General features: G+C 38.7%; 3 protein-coding genes across 14 annotated transcripts in view; 2 read left to right on the top strand and 1 right to left on the bottom strand.

Annotated features, from left to right (window-relative positions):
• m (miniature) overlaps window positions 1-3,240 on the top strand; it is a 41,651-nt gene extending 38,411 nt beyond the window's left edge. For all 6 annotated transcript variants that reach the window (XM_069135721.1, XM_046623199.2, XM_046623198.2 and 3 more), the window contains 2 exons: window positions 86-439; window positions 1,144-3,240. In XM_069135721.1, the coding sequence (XP_068991822.1) occupies window positions 86-439; window positions 1,144-1,746 (957 nt within the window). In that variant the 3' untranslated portion in view covers window positions 1,747-3,240. The remainder of the gene's footprint in view (window positions 1-85; window positions 440-1,143) is intronic.
• On the bottom strand, window positions 3,208-8,384 carry LOC124217487 (uncharacterized). 7 transcript variants are annotated; one of them, XM_046623184.2, is made up of 4 exons: window positions 8,365-8,384; window positions 6,775-6,959; window positions 6,407-6,565; window positions 3,208-5,664 (listed from the first exon to the last, which is right to left on the bottom strand). In XM_046623184.2, exons 2-4 carry the CDS (start codon window positions 6,949-6,951, stop codon window positions 3,847-3,849), a joined length of 2,154 nt encoding a protein of 717 aa, XP_046479140.1. In that variant the 5' UTR covers window positions 6,952-6,959; window positions 8,365-8,384; the 3' UTR covers window positions 3,208-3,846. The 7 variants fall into 7 exon arrangements, with proteins under 7 accessions (XP_046479140.1, XP_046479139.1, XP_046479137.1 ...); XM_046623183.2 differs by lacking the exon at window positions 8,365-8,384 and adding an exon at window positions 7,642-7,778; XM_046623181.2 differs by lacking the exon at window positions 8,365-8,384 and adding an exon at window positions 7,589-7,746.
• On the top strand, window positions 8,073-16,010 carry GluProRS (Glutamyl-prolyl-tRNA synthetase). The gene is made up of 13 exons (XM_046623170.2): window positions 8,073-8,237; window positions 8,712-8,891; window positions 9,382-9,797; window positions 9,963-10,314; window positions 10,439-10,610; window positions 10,696-11,097; window positions 11,275-11,728; window positions 11,865-12,119; window positions 12,379-13,938; window positions 14,280-14,681; window positions 14,814-15,205; window positions 15,372-15,515; window positions 15,688-16,010. Exons 1-13 carry the CDS (start codon window positions 8,195-8,197, stop codon window positions 15,851-15,853), a joined length of 4,938 nt encoding a protein of 1,645 aa, XP_046479126.1. The 5' UTR covers window positions 8,073-8,194; the 3' UTR covers window positions 15,854-16,010.
• Window positions 16,011-16,078: the final 68 nt, after the last annotated feature.

Genomic DNA, 16,078 nt, shown 5'->3' with positions numbered 1-16,078 from the left:
AAATACATCATCAATTGAACCCTGTAATATTTGAAATTTCTATGTAATACCCATGCTAATCAGCCTGTTTGTCATCATCGTGAAGGTAGAGATCTGCAGGCACGGTTGCCTCGACCATTGCCAATTGGACGGTCAGATAAGCCACTTCGCTCAAAAGCGTAAAGACCATCAGGCACCGTCGATACTTACTTACACCGCATCGGCAACGACAACCGCAACGACCGGCGAAGTGGACGAGGACGCTTCTATTTACGAGGACATTATCGAAAACGGTGCAGGTGAAGTCGCCTCTCAAGGTGAACCGCAGTTTCCAACCGTTGCCGAAAAGTCTTCGTCTCCGAAGGCCGAGGCCCAGACGAGTCAACGTCAACCAGCACCGATAGTCGAACCCCAGCAGGAAGACTCTGAGAGTCTTATGGGCCAGTCGTATCCGTTCTTGGTAAGCGTCTGAGAACTTACGTTTCTCACTTTTCTGGATAATAGAATTGGTTTGAAAAAACTCTGGGAGAGCAACCGTAGGCGATAATAAACCGCAACTAAAGTCAGGTGTATTTTACTCTATTTGGTATACCCATTGCAATCGTTTAAATCCTCTGAAGTTCAGAGAACCATCATGCTGTGTCACGGAAATTGAAAACATATTATAGGATGAGAATATCTAGTTTTATTCTCCAGAACTATAACGGTTTCAACCGGTTCGTTAAATCGATTGTGGGTAGTTACTGTTTAAACGTGAAAAATCATATTTTACGACATTATTTGATTGATGATGGGATGATTTTTAGTAAACCAAATGCATTTAGTTGTCGTAAGGTTGAAGGTACACCATTAGTCCAATTTGACTTAACACGGTGCCGTTTTGCTCAGCAAATATGCCATTTCCGTTTTACTGCGAGTGTGGAAATTTGCGAATAAAAACTGATTATGCTGCAAAACGAATCTATGTTCTGACCTGTATTGCACTAGCCATGAATTTATTATGTAAAATATTCTTTTGTGATTGTTAATAGTAATTATACGAATGGCTCGATCCGTTTCAAGGGTGAATTGACACAATAAATTTCATGTACTCAGGGATGTTACCTCGATAAAATATCTGTGTAATACATCGCATGAATACACGTTGAAAAATGACCTCCCCAGGAACCGCTTCGGCGCCTGCAGCAGCAAGAGGATAACAACCCAACAGAAGAGAAGTTCCCACACGGTCCGCGGAACCTGGAAAAGGAGCAGCCACTGCACGCCGGTGAATCACTCTCGTCGGGAGGCGGATCGCCGGTAGCAACGCGTCAGAAAAGATCGGTAGTGGTTTCCGACCGGAAGGCGAGAAGCGCGGACGTCGGTGTCAGCGGTCTCTACGAGGTGATCTCGGAGGCGGATCTCGCCTTCAGTCCGGACGCCCACGCCGAGGCAGTGACCGTATTTCAAGGCAGGATCAGGGAGGAGGTCGTCTACGGTATCTGTCTTCCGATACCCGGATTCAGCGCCCTGTTCGTCATAGTATCGCTGTCGGCCGTAGTGTCCGCCCTTATCGCTGGCGCCATGCTGCATCGGCTTCAGATGCAACGCGAAGTCGTCGCCGTCAGCCAGGAAGGCACCGCCGCAGTTGCGACGCACAGATGGCTCGCTTACCGGCTGCTTCGCGTGCGTCGGCTCAACCAGATGCAGCAGCCTCCACAGATAAACCTCAGCCAGCCCCAGAGTCAACCTCAATCCGTGGCCGCCACCACGGTTGAACAAGGCTGACCTACCTCCGGTATCACTTTATTGTATAATCATGTGTAATGCAGGTTTTCGGAGAGAACGAGAGAGAGAGAGAGAACGGAAATGGGGAGAACGAGGAAACAGAGACGAAAAAACAGGAAGAAAACACAAAAAAAATTAACCGCAACAAATACGAGAGAGACAATTATTATTATTATTATTATTATTATTATTATTTTTATTATTATAATATACGTATAATGCAATATACTGTACAAAGTACCCTAAACTATATCGTATTGAGTTTAGTATTCGGAGGAACGTAGTTAGAAATATACATCTGTCAGGGTATTTAATTGACGGATAAAGAAAGTTCTGTATTGGAGTGTGAAATGAATTCGTACATTAATTATTATTCTCCGGGCGGAAAACTTTAACTTTATGTCCGTTGAATTGAATCGATGAGAAAATTTTATTTTATAAAACGATTGTTATACTGACCGCATTTGGCTACACCGATGACTGTCGAGTCAATCGATTACAGCAGATCAAGCATAGCTGCGCGGGGTTTCTTGTAAATTAAATCACAGATTGAATGCACAATAAATTTTTATGGTGAGAAATGAGTAAGAAAGTAGTGAAAAATAGCGATGGTGTACGACGTCTTTCTTTTCCGGAAACACCCCGACACATGTATATTTTAATATTTCTGAATAGGTAAATTAATAGTGTATAATTATTATAATTATATGTATTATTACCTTGTAAGTATGATAAGTATTCATTTAATACAAACCAACACAAAAAAATCTTTATTAAGTCAAAGAACAGATTTTCCACTACATATCGTATCACCTGTCTCAAAATTATATTGTTCTAGAATACAAAAACAGCCAGATTCTATAAAAAAATTTACTTGTGTACAGGTATTTTCTCATCCTATGATCGCAATCATGTGGCACATTATATCTTTAAATGATTCGGTATGTATTGGAGAGAAAGATGATTAATATAGTAGACATAAATATTTCAGAGACCTAAGTGCAATAGATCTTATTGAAGAAGAACCGATCGCGAGTGGTTCCAGGGCATTTAAACGTTCAACTTATTGTTAGCGAGACAACGTCGTGTGAGGTGCGTAATTGATATACCAAACAGCTCGTTGTTAGTGGGAAATGAAGCATTTTATCAAATGCATAAAATTTAAAATAATCGCGACTACTTGTTTGCGGAAAAAGTAGTTCATTGTATTATCACTCTGACATTGGAGTCGCCTCAACTAATAAAGTGCTTTGCGGGTTGCATAGGACGAGGCGCTTGAGTGGAAAAAAATTACGAACTTACGGTATAAAATTTCTATAAGAAATTTTGTTCGCGTCTTTTTTCTTAATATTAATTACTTTTGAATGTAAAATTTGGATATCATTTCCTCGCAGTCAAATTCGGGGCACCTGATGTAATTATTTTCATCAGTTACGGTTCGACGAAATATAATTGGAAAAATAATTCAATAAGATTTTTATTTAAGAAAATATACACGAACGGCTTCAATTATTTACAGTAACATTCCTATTTTTCATATATAATGTGTACACCGTATGCCGAGTGCCAATTTCATTTCGATATACGATATAATTTTTGAATTTTTGAATTTTTTTACAACGATTATATGTATAATTAAATTGCTTCAACTCCATGCGACTTTACGCAACAAACTTAACGCTATTAAAATAACATGTTCTGCAAATACGACAACGATAAGGAACAAATTAACAATTCCAGATTAGCGAACAGGGTTGATCGCACAGAACAGAAAATTGCTCTACACGTACCGACAATCAGTATAACTTATGCACAATAGAATTCCAATTAAGTTATTTGGTTGGTGATATGCACAGAGAAAAAGAAAATTATAAATAAAAATGCAATGTATCTTCCGATGTTATAACAACATACTTAATTGATGTTAAAATCTAAATAACGAGTTATTAATACGACATGAATGTGTGAATTACAACACAGAAAAAAATACCTACATGATTGTAGGTATAAGTACGTTCTGAGAATACTCATTATGAATCTACAATATAATGTGCTAAATTTGATGCAGAGAGAATTTACGTATAAATATAACAATCTGTGTCATTGCCGACTGGCTATATTCGTCCGGACGGCTACTTCCTCGTTCAACGATTTTCGCCGAGGCCTAACCACAGGCTGTGAATGACTCGCGGTAATGCGAACGTGACAAACAGTATTGCTGTTCAAATTATCACCCGGCGATTGAGTGTTCTGTCGTTTCGCGCTGCCATTATTTGAGTCGGCGCTGCTACCACCACAGCTTTTTCTTTTAACACCGTTAAACTCCTGCCTAAATAGCATCACAGAGGATCGGGTTTTCCGCGGCTGATAATCGGGTGTGGCTTGCATCCTTTCGAGGGCAGCACGAAGCGGCAATAGTCCAACGGCAAACGGGATCTCCTTGCTCGGCGAATAGTCCATATAGTCCTCAATATTGTTCTCGCTGTTTTCCAAACAGTCTGACATGTCACCCCACAGTACTCGACTCACAGTAGCTATGGTGTTGAATTTATTTGAAAACTTTTCCCCTGGCTCTGGTTTTATTATCTGCAATTTATCTGGCTTCAATTTACCATTAGCTATCACTTTCTCTTCACTTCTGTTGATATCCTTGGATAGTGATAAATGGCTTTTGCTTCTACGTGCAATAAACTTGCTATTACTTCGCAGTGATCTTCGTGGATCTGAGCATTTTGCCACCGAGCTTAGTGAACTCGCTTTATTCTCATCTGATTCACTGTAATCTGAGTCCTTGTTCCTGCGTTTTATTGTCATAGAATTTTTCCGCATATCTCTTCTTCTCTCCATGTCCTGGAGAGTCTTATCGTTTGTGGAATCGTCGTTTTCGTGCTGGCTCAGCCTCACACTTCTTCGTAATGTTGGTGGACACTGTATGGAATTGGATCTAAAGATGGTGGGATCTAATTGCTCATTTGTGAAAATCTCTTTCATTTGTCTGGCATGTTTATTATTAAAGTTGACAGTAGTGTCGATGTCAACAGATGCAGTTGAGACGACACTTTCCTCCGAGGTATCACTACTTGTAAAATCTGATATGTTCTCTACAATTTTGGGTCCTAAACCTAAAATATACTCGCTTTCCAGTTCAGTTTCATTCCTCGACGGTTCATCTTTCAAATCTATACAGTTGTTATTCGCTAGTTCGGGTGAATTCTCAGTCAATTTAACCAGCCGGTTCTCTAGTCTTCCACTAAAGTTACGTCTCTTTTTGTGCGTGTAAACCTTCAAATATTTATCAACGGTTCTCGTAAATTCTTGAAATTCAGGCATTGACTGATAGATACTTTCGCATTTTTCTTCGATGCGAGATTGAGATAAAGGCAAAGGGATATCCATACATTGGTCAAAGGTTGTATCAGTATTTACAAAATCACAGCATTGTTCATAAAGCACAGGTTGCCGGCCGCTTTTATCATTGCAAAACATGTTGGTATCGGCATTTACACTATCTGCAGTACTAATTCTGTGTATATCAAATTTCAATGCCGGATTCACAGCACTGGGAACATCAGGGTAGGTTTGCTCGATGTTTTTACGTGCAACATCAATGAAAGATAACGTTGCTTGAGATTGATCAGAATTTCTTGCATCAGTGTCGTGTGTTGATGAATTGTCATCATTCAGATATGCTGCATCAGTACTTTCATCTGTGTCGTTTCTGGGGTATATATCTACTCCAATTTTATTCCACGTCAAAGTCTGCCTACAGTCATTGTCACTGAATAAACTGTAATCACTTTCCTCTGCTAAATCATTGGCATTTTCTTCACAAAATTCTTCCAAACAATCGCTTGTTTCATCTGTGTTGATATTTTTAGCTCCAATCACATTTTTGACAATAGAAGCGAGTTCTTTCACCTGAAAAAAAAAAGTAGTCACTGCAGTTAGTACAATGTTTTCAGCATATCAAGAAATCTCATGCTAGGTTTCTGATTGACTAATAAATTTAACTTTTTCTAGGTGCACAGTTGAGAAAATCTAAAACAAGGGTGGTACATTTATACATGAAAAATACAGGTCTCAGTTATACAAAGTTTACGTGATACTAAATTAACCCAACTGAAAACATGCAGCTTGCTTTATAACGAATGTATTTGAATAAGAAAAGGTATTTTGTTGTTCTTATTCTGTTTATTTGCTTGACTGCTCAACAGATTTGAACAATGCAAACCGATGAAAAAAAATACCAGATATTATCAATCTCAAACAATTTATACTACGTAATTACTACGTATATTCAAGTTGTACCTTGCAACACCATTTTCTATTTCCCGAAATATTTACGTTATAAGTTATTGTTGTTACCCGAGAGCGATTGGTGACGGAAACATGCACAACTATTTTGTTATTGCCAAATGTAAAGTTTTCAATTACTGCGAGTCCTTGAGGTATAGCAAGTACGCTAGTCATTTTCAAGATGTCTAACTTCTCGCACCTAGAACAAGTTCCGCTTATGAATTTTTAGGAAGGAAATATCGTTTTGACATGTTAAACGCATATATATTGTACATAAAACCATTGAATTATACTTGCATGTAGAATCGGTTGTTTCATGACTTATACGCTAATTACAATTGAACAGTGTACCGCGCAGACTTACCTTAAACACTATAGCAGCTTGAAGTAAAGGTTCCAAGTGCTGTTTCGAAATATTCGTTTCTCCGCAGTACATGAATTCAACCATCGATTTCAAAACTTCGAAATTGATGTCGCTGAATAGAACTGTCGGCTCCTGGCCCAGATCTTGTTCCAACATTTCCTAATATACACATATGATGAAAATTAGTATCACTTTTAGACGTCTAAAATATACTACATGAAATTTGACTGTTTAGTTTGATCGGTGTGTCCAAATTCGTGTACGACATCAGCGTACAGTGAACATAAGGCGTAAAAAACATAAGCTCAGAATCAAGGAATGAAAGTAACGATCAGTCGTAAAGAGATATAAAGAATAAAATAAGTTACCTCAAAGTAAAGGCTGCACGATGCAAGTACTAGCTTGTGGACGCGCAGCCTTTGTTCCTGGCAAATCAGGGTAATATCGACAAGGGATTGTCGGGCCAAAAGTCCGCTGAATCTCTCTGTGACATGGCTAGCGTGTCCTTCCCACTGAAGAACGTATTCTCCACTGCTATCAACCATCGTTGCGACTATAATGAAAACAGAAGAGAATCGTGTAACTTTCTAGATTGTGTATAATTAATGATTGAAAAATAATTCTGAGAAAAGCTGAAGCGCTTATGTCGAAAGAGAGGAAGAGTCAAAAGTATAGGATGTTTTTTTATTCGTTTATTAACTTACCATGGAATCACCACGCATGTAAGTAGGAAAATAAATAAACGAGGAAATCGAGGAAGAGTGTATGGAAGAATGGATTTATTTGTTAAATTATCGTATTACTGCTTGTGTATGTACGATTTACTGACGTATGTGACGCGATATTGTGCTTATACTATTAGCGCGGAATATTTCTATAATTGTACAAAAGAAATGAAACTCCTCGGGTTCCAGATTGCGAACTTTACGCGAGGTAACAACCAGTTACTGCACAGCAGTAATAAGCTGAAGATATTGCCTTTTTTAAACTCTATCTCTCACTGGCTTCACACTTTCACAGATGAAACTAGAAAACTCTAAAATACAACACGGGTCCAAAGCTCGAACCTCGAAGGACTACTGACTGACAAAACCTGCCATCTGGCCAATAAAAAGAACAATATTTTTACATAACAGAATGTTCTCAACCTTGAGTATCAACCTCGTTTTTCAGCTAACTTACAGTAACTTACAGGTTCTTCGACCGTGCAATAATTTTTTCAATCCGAGTCATACCGTGTATGGTCACTGTAATTCAATTGGAGAGCAAGAAACTGCCTTGATAATGCCTTTAGTTGACATTGACAGAAGTTCGAGATTTCGAGGCCCCCTATGAAGTTTCAAAAAGTTCTGTGAGGTGCTCTACTTTCGCTGAACACACACGGGGTTCTCAACCTCGCCATTGCACATTGTGTAATCGTGTATTATAAATAAAGTATTCGCTTTATGACAGCATATAATAACACGTTGAACATACATGGCCGTATGTGAAGCTCCGCAGGTGAAACGGCATGCTTAAAAATAGCAACGTAATTGACCAGACGTTATTTTAATTTATCTAATTTGTATTTATAACTATTCAATTCGCTCTCTGCCGGAAGCCCGCTGCTTACAAGGCTACATATATGCAGTACTTTAATCTCGGCTCTGGCCACACGTGCGCCAGTTGTACCTTTCCGCTAACCTGAAATTCCTCTTTTACACGTTTCGGATATCTGCTTCTATTTTGAGAGATACCGAAGCACCGTGTCCGGCGTGCGGTAGGCGTGTTAGTATCAGGCGATAAAAAATGTCTTTCAAACTAATCGCAAGCCCTCACAATCCACCGTTAGGTAATGGAAACTGAATAAAATATTCTTTTCTGTAATGACAAACACCGCGTGAATGGTGGTAAATAGTATTCTTGGAACACGGCTGTCACGATAACCTACTGATTGCAACGTGTGATTTTTTACTTACTTAAGATTAACGAAAATCTGCAAGCCGCTTTTATCGGGAACCATTGAATTTAATAAAATTTTCATCTAAAGTTTGAACTCGAGTCGCTTTAAATTTCTCCTCGCTATTTACTAACTCAACTGCATGATATCACATTTGTTATCACTAATATTGCATCATTCTGATTAATCAACCTGCACTTAAATAGTTTTATCAGTTGAGTGCTATTCAAACTATATTTTTTTGGTACATGTTTCATACAACTTAACTACGTTTTACTCATTTACACATTTATCGCTTAATTCGATGTTCATATGCCTTATGAATTGTACATGTAATTTAATGTACACACTTATTGTCACACACAGGTGCATTGGCCATAACTGAGTTGCTTCGCAACGATGGGAAACTTAAGGTAGATGTATCCTGGTCTGAGATCAAGGGATCTAGCAATATTCAACTCTTTGATAAAGAAGGTACTTTAATTGGGGAAAACAACAACGAAGCAATTCGATATCTGGCACGTACCATAGACTCAGCGTTGTATGGCAAGTATCTAGAAAGAATTATTTTACATACGTGAAGCTGAAGCTAGCAGTCAGAGTTAGCTGCCAAATGTGTTAAACTCTTTGAAAATAAAAAAAACGCAGTTCAATTTTATCCTCATACTTCTATAAAAGTATTGGGGATTCGAGGTATTTCACAAAATTTTGATTTACGGATTTCACTAACCCATTCAAATGAATGTTACAACATCTGGCTGTTAATTCTGACCAAAGCTGGAATTTTCATCAGTTATGATCTCATTAGATGCAACACGTGACTTAGTTTAATAATAACATTATATTTTTTCTCATGCTAACATCTGTAAATCCTTTGCAATCTACTAATTTTTAGTAAACGATTTTTTTTTTATCGTGGTAAAGTTATTGTGTAGAGTTACATCAGCTATATCTAAATCATATCATAGTTATTCTTGTATATCTCTGTAACTTTAAGTAGAGAACTCATATTTTAATGCGATTTGTTATTTTGTAGGTGGAGAGGGTGCTTTGGAAAGAACCGAGGTTGACCATTGGCTATCCTTCTCGATTGGTCCTCTCAAATGTTCACAGTCTATAGAAGAGGCTCTGGCTTACTTGGAGCGCTCGTTGACACCAAAAACATGGCTAGCTTCTAAGAGGTTTACAATTGCTGATATCTCTGTCTTTGCGGCACTGTATAGCCAATCACGTTGGCAAGACAGTGAAAAATATCCAAACATCACCCGATGGTATAAGCATGTGCTTTCATTGCCAGCTATCAAAACGTCCATAGATACAATTAAAGCAAACGCTACACCTGCGAAAGACAAACCTGATACTGTCGGCAAAATGAACAAAGCACCGAAGGGTGGAGGTGCCAGAAAAGAACAAGGAAAATTCATAGAATTACCTGGTGCTGAGATGGGAAAGGTAAATTGCTGGCTGATTTAAATAATTTATTTTTGAGCTGACACAAACTTTACTTATCACTCAGTAGGAGCCTTTGATTTGATTTCGAAACCACTTGATTCACCTTGTAACTCCAATTTTCATAGCTGATAATTGGGAAAGATAATGAAGTTTACTTGTGTTTAGGTGGTAGTACGTTTTCCACCAGAAGCTAGCGGCTATCTTCATATCGGCCATGCAAAGGCAGCTCTGTTGAATCAATATTACGCTGACAATTTCCAAGGGCAATTAATCATGCGGTTCGATGATACAAATCCGGCTAAGGAATCCGTCGAATTTGAAGAAGCCATCTTGCAGGACTTGGAAATGCTGCAAATAAAACCGGACCGATTTACCCACACCTCACAATACTTTGATTTAATGCTTAAATATTGCCAGCAAATGTTGACTGAGGGCAAGGCATATGTTGACGATACTCCAGCAATCACTATGAAGGAGCAGCGCGACCAGAAATTGCCTTCTGTGAACAGAGATAACAGTAAGTGGTTTGCTGCTTATGATAAATTGATATGTTTGATCGACATAGAATAAGAGAAGCAAAACTTCTTTTTCAACAAAGCGTTTATCTGTATCTCGTTGATCACCATGAATCTCTCCTTCAGGTGTAGAGAAGAATTTGGAACTGTGGGAAGAGATGAAGAAAGCTAGCAGCCGTGGCAAAGAGTGCTGTGTGAGAGCCAAAATTGATTACGAATCAGTTAACGGATGTATGCGTGATCCCACAATTTATCGCTGTAAACCTGAGCCCCACCCTCGTACAGGCACTAAATACAAGTGTGTAATCGACTTCTTCTCTCCATTTTACCTAAAAATCGTTCACTGTTGGCGAAAAATTTTAACTGTTAGTTTACTTGCTCAGGGTTTACCCAACATACGATTTTGCTTGCCCAATCGTTGACGCAATTGAAGGAGTAACTCATACACTTCGCACAACTGAATACCACGACCGAGATGCTCAGTTCTATTGGTTTATAGAGGCCCTTAATCTTCGGCGGCCACATATTTGGGCATACTCAAGACTTAACATGACACACACTGTATTGTCAAAGCGAAAATTAACGTGGTTTGTAGCTGAAGGACTCGTAGATGGTTGGGACGACCCTCGTTTTCCCACAGTAAGAGGTATTTTACGTCGAGGAATGACTGTGGAGGGATTAAAACAATTTATCATAGCGCAGGGTAGTTCAAAATCCGTCGTATTTATGGAATGGGATAAAATTTGGTCGTTTAACAAAAAAGTTATCGATCCTACTGCTGCAAGGTACTGAATTTTTTACTGTAATTTTGTTTTAATTTTTTGGGTTTATTTTTCACGAAAGTGCTGTTCTTTGCGCATAGATAAGCACTTTTGGTTCTATTCTTCCTATGTATCTCTGTACAGAGCAGGAATAGAAACTCATATTTCGAGTAAAAATAGGTAATTGATTTATTGTTCTAGGTATACAGCTCTCTCACAAGATCAAACAATACCTGTTCGTGTATTAGATGCAACAGAGGGATGGCTTACAGTTCAAAATCATCCGAAAGATCCCACTCAGGGTACTAAAAGAGTGCGGATCGGACCCAATCTGCTTATCGAAAAAGATGATGCCGAAGTTCTGATTGAAGGTCAGAACGCAACCTTTATAAATTGGGGAAATATTTTAATCCAGAAAATAAAGAAAGAGAATGGCAAAATAACAGAGATTGAGGCGAAGTTGAATCTTGATAATAAAGATTTCAAATCAACCCTCAAGCTTACTTGGCTCTGCCAAGATAAAAGTGTAACAAAGGATAAGGTCGAAGAGTCAAACTTGATACCATGTTATGCCGTTTATTTTAACCACATTATCAGTAAGGCAGTACTAGGAAAGGATGACGATTTCAAAGATTTTGTCGCCAAAAATACAAGGGTAAGTTGAACGTTTTCGGAAAAACCTAATTGTTATCATCTTAAGTCTTCAAATCTTGTTTAGGCTTCAAACCGAATCTCGTATGATGCAAAATTTTAAATATACTAATTGCCATACAAAATCTCCTTTTTCACAGAAAGAGGTAACATTGCTAGGTGAAGTTGAACTGAAAAGGGTGGTCAAGGGCGACATAATCCAGTTGCAAAGGAAAGGATTCTTTCGCTGCGACGTTCCTTATGCTCCGGCAAGCCCACACTCTTCGAGGGAACAGCCTCTGATTTTATTCCATGTGCCTGATGGTCACGCCACCTCTCCCACCACTTTACCTGTAGCTTCCCCTACTACTTCCTCAACTAAGGCAACTGCTGAAGCCAGCCAGTCACCAAAAGAGGTTTGTCCCTCTATGATTTAGTGAAAGGTGTTGATATGGCCTGTTGAAGAACAGGTGGGTTATCTTTGCTCCACATCCTTTGCCATATGGTTTATTAAATTGTATATTTAATGTTGATATAGACGAGGCATTCAAATTCCTTAAATATTTCCAATACAGTTTCTTTTTGTCCATTAGTTTTTGTCCTCGTCAAAATCTCTTCTCATTACATTATAATGGGTCAGAATAAAATGGTAAAAGTGCCGATTATTTCTTTTAGTTAAATACTGTCGGCAATAATGAAGAGGACCTAAGCACAAAAGTTGCTGCGCAGGGTGAAAAAGTCCGAGAGCTCAAGGCTGCTAAGGCGGAAAAGAAAGTGATCGAGCAAGAAGTAAAGACTTTGTTAGCCCTAAAAGCAGAATACAAAGCAGCTACGGGTGCCGATTGGAAGCCTGGAGCAGTGGCAGCTCCTGCTGCGAGTAAAACAAGTAACATCGACCGAAGCGCCGAGATTATATCTGGTGAGATTTCAAAGCAAGGCGATAAAGTCAGACAACTAAAAGGGGAGAAGGCAGAGAAAAAGTTAGTCGAAGTAGAAGTAAAAACACTTTTGAACTTGAAGGCTGAGTATAAAAGTGCGACTGGACAAGACTGGAAACCTGGAGTCACACCGGTAGGGATGGCGACAGATGGAGTAAAGAGAGAGGATAAAATAGCCGGTGACAGAAGCGCGGAAATAATATGTGATGAAATAGCAAAGCAAGGTGATAAAGTGAGAGTACTTAAAGGAGAAAAAGCTGATAAAAAAGTAGTTGAAGCAGAGGTAAAAACGCTTTTGAGTTTGAAGGCAGAGTATAAGTTGGCGACGGGTCAGGACTGGAAGCCTGGAACTGTGCCTGCTCGGAAAGCAGAAGGGGAGAAAAAAATGGATCCTGGAGCAGAAATATCTGTTCAAATTGCAAAGCAAGGAGACAAAGTGAGGCAGTTGAAGTCAGAAAAGGCAGGTAAGAGTGTCATCGACGAAGAAGTGAAAACCCTACTTGCTTTGAAGGCAGAGTACAAAATCAAAGTTGGTAAAGAATGGAAACCAGAAACAGTCCCCTCGGCAGCAGTAAAAGTTGAAACTAAGAACGATAATGTAGAGAAAATATCAAACGAAATTAAAAAACAAGGTGATAAAGTACGCGACCTCAAAGCTGTTAAGGCGGATAAGAAAATTGTCGATCAGGAAGTGAAAATTCTTTTGAATTTAAAAACTGAGTACAAGACTGCTTCAGGACAAGACTGGAAACCGTCTAGTTCTTCGGCTCCTGCCAGAGATGCTAAGAAATCAGATAGCCAGTCAAAGAAACCAGCGAGTGTTAATAAGAGTGCGAAGGAAGCAGCAACGAAAGATAAAGAAATAACTAAAACTGGCACAAGATTAGGCCTAGAGGCAAAAAAAAATGAAAGCCTTTCAGAATGGTACTCACAAGTCATCACTAAAGGAGAGATGATCGAGTATTATGATGTGTCAGGTTGTTATGTCCTCAGACCCTGGAGTTACCACATTTGGGAAGTTATAAAGGACTGGTTCGATAGTGAGATAAAGAAACTTGGGGTCCAAAACTGTTATTTCCCCATATTTGTGAGCCGGGGTGTTCTTGAAAAGGAAAAAGCGCACATTGCCGACTTTGCCCCTGAAGTAGCATGGGTAACGAAGAGTGGCGACTCTGAACTAGCAGAACCAATTGCCATAAGACCTACTTCGGAGACGGTGATGTACCCAGCGTATGCTAAGTGGTTAAAATCTCACCGGGACTTGCCTCTCAAGCTTAATCAATGGAACAACGTTGTGGTGAGATTTTATGAAAATTATTAGAAATCATTAAGTCCAAGTGTAACGTTAGTGTAAGGAAGCATCAATGGAAATGGCTATTTCACAACTTTAGAACTATTAGAAATTCAGAAAACTGTTGACCAAGAAAGTTTAAATACAGCAAAGAATAGTTACTTTATTACTGTGACCCTTTCAGACTGTCTAAAGTTACCAAACAATGATTGAAAATATATATTTATATTTATATTTATATAAATATAAATTTATGTGTGTATCTTTTTCAGAGATGTTGCTTATGTATCCCTAGGATATATATTTAAATGTAAATCTTACAATTGAAGCCTGAACTTTAATTACAGAGATGGGAATTTAAGCATCCTCAGCCATTCCTAAGAACTCGAGAGTTTCTGTGGCAAGAAGGCCATACAGCATTTGCAACTAAGGCTGAAGCAGAAGAAGAAGTACTAACTATCTTGGAGTTGTATACCAGAATTTATCAAGATATATTAGCAATTCCTGTAGTCAAGGGTCGGAAAACTGAAAAGGAAAAGTTTGCTGGTGGCGATTTCACCACGACAGTTGAAGCCTTTGTTTCTGCAAGTGGAAGAGCCATACAGGGTGCAACTAGCCATTTCCTTGGACAAAATTTTTCGAAAATGTTTGATATCCAGGTCGAAGGAGCTGAAGAAGGTAGCGAAAAAACATATGTTTATCAAAACTCATGGGGAATAACAACACGTACAATAGGTGTTATGATTATGGTACGTAGCAATCAAGCATTCTTTATCATGTATTCCGAATTCAAACCACTTCAAACAACGTCATTTCCAAGTCTAAACACGCAAATCCTAGACCATTAGGAGTGAAACTTTTTTTAATTTATTTACAATTAGGTCCATGGCGATGATAATGGTTTAGTGCTGCCTCCGAGAGTGGCTGCTGTGCAGGCAGTCATTATTCCTTGTGGAATCACAGCGTCTAGTACACCTGAGCAGCGCCAGCAATTGCTTACAGAGTGTACCAAGTTGGAGCGTGAACTGAAAACTGAAGGGAAATTGAGAGTTCAGGGTGATTACAGGGACAATTACAGTCCTGGTTGGAAATTTAATCACTGGGAGCTGAAGGGTGTTCCTTTGAGAATAGAACTAGGACCGAAAGATTTACAGAAAAGTCAAGTTACGTTGGTGCGCAGAGATAATTCTGCCAGGCTGACAATACCACGGACTCAAGCAAATACAGAAATCAAAAACCTGCTGGAAGAGATACAAAAGAGCATGTTTGTTAGGTGAATAGGCTCAGGTTTAATTATTAAATGAGTATAAAGAATTCAATTCACTGCTGACAAGCCACGACTATTTATGTCTCCACTCAAACTTAAATAATCATATTTCAAGGAAAAATATCTCATATGATAAAATTCTAAGAAACATTTTGTCTTACGTCTTTTCCAGGGCCTTTGAGGATATGAAACAGCATATAAAACAAGCAGAAGATTGGAAAGAGTTCTGCGCACATTTAGATAACAAAAATATAATCTTAGCGCCTTTCTGTGGAGAAATATCGTGCGAGGATAAAATCAAGGCAGACAGTGCAAGGTAATACACATATTGGGCAACGTGTTAAGAATTAGGGTCAATTTTTGTTTCTTTGTTTTGAAAACAGAACTCGAGGCTTAGATGAATCACAATCTATGCAATTAGCTTTTTTTCAACTAAATTTTCAACATCTTTCTTAATTTGTGATCAATGATAAAAATATTTTTCACAGAGAGGATGCTGGTGAAGAGCCTGGAGCTCCAGCCATGGGAGCTAAAAGTCTGTGCATCCCATTTGAACAACCGATACCTCCGGCGCCGCTAGAAACGTTGCGGTGCATTAATCTTGAATGTAAAAACAAGCCGAAATTCTATACTCTGTTTGGACGTAGCTACTGAAGAAAATGGCGTTTTTCAATCAATTTTTAAGAAGCTACAATCAAAATACACGAAAAAGGTATAACAAAACCTGAGTAACACACCGTAAATAACGCCACGAAAATTAGAATGAAATAAAAACGGTTCGCTTCTTTTGAAAATGCGATGATTGAAAGAATTTTTTGCCTTTTCCGTCCCCTTATTTGTGTGCTTGACAATTGTTAGACCTAGGAAGAAAGAATTAGC

This window comes from Neodiprion pinetum, chromosome 4, assembly GCF_021155775.2.
Source record: "Neodiprion pinetum isolate iyNeoPine1 chromosome 4, iyNeoPine1.2, whole genome shotgun sequence".
NCBI classification, from domain to species: domain Eukaryota; kingdom Metazoa; phylum Arthropoda; class Insecta; order Hymenoptera; family Diprionidae; genus Neodiprion; species Neodiprion pinetum.
Note: the sequence above shows the minus strand (reverse complement) of the source record. Positions and strands in the feature narration are given on the sequence as shown.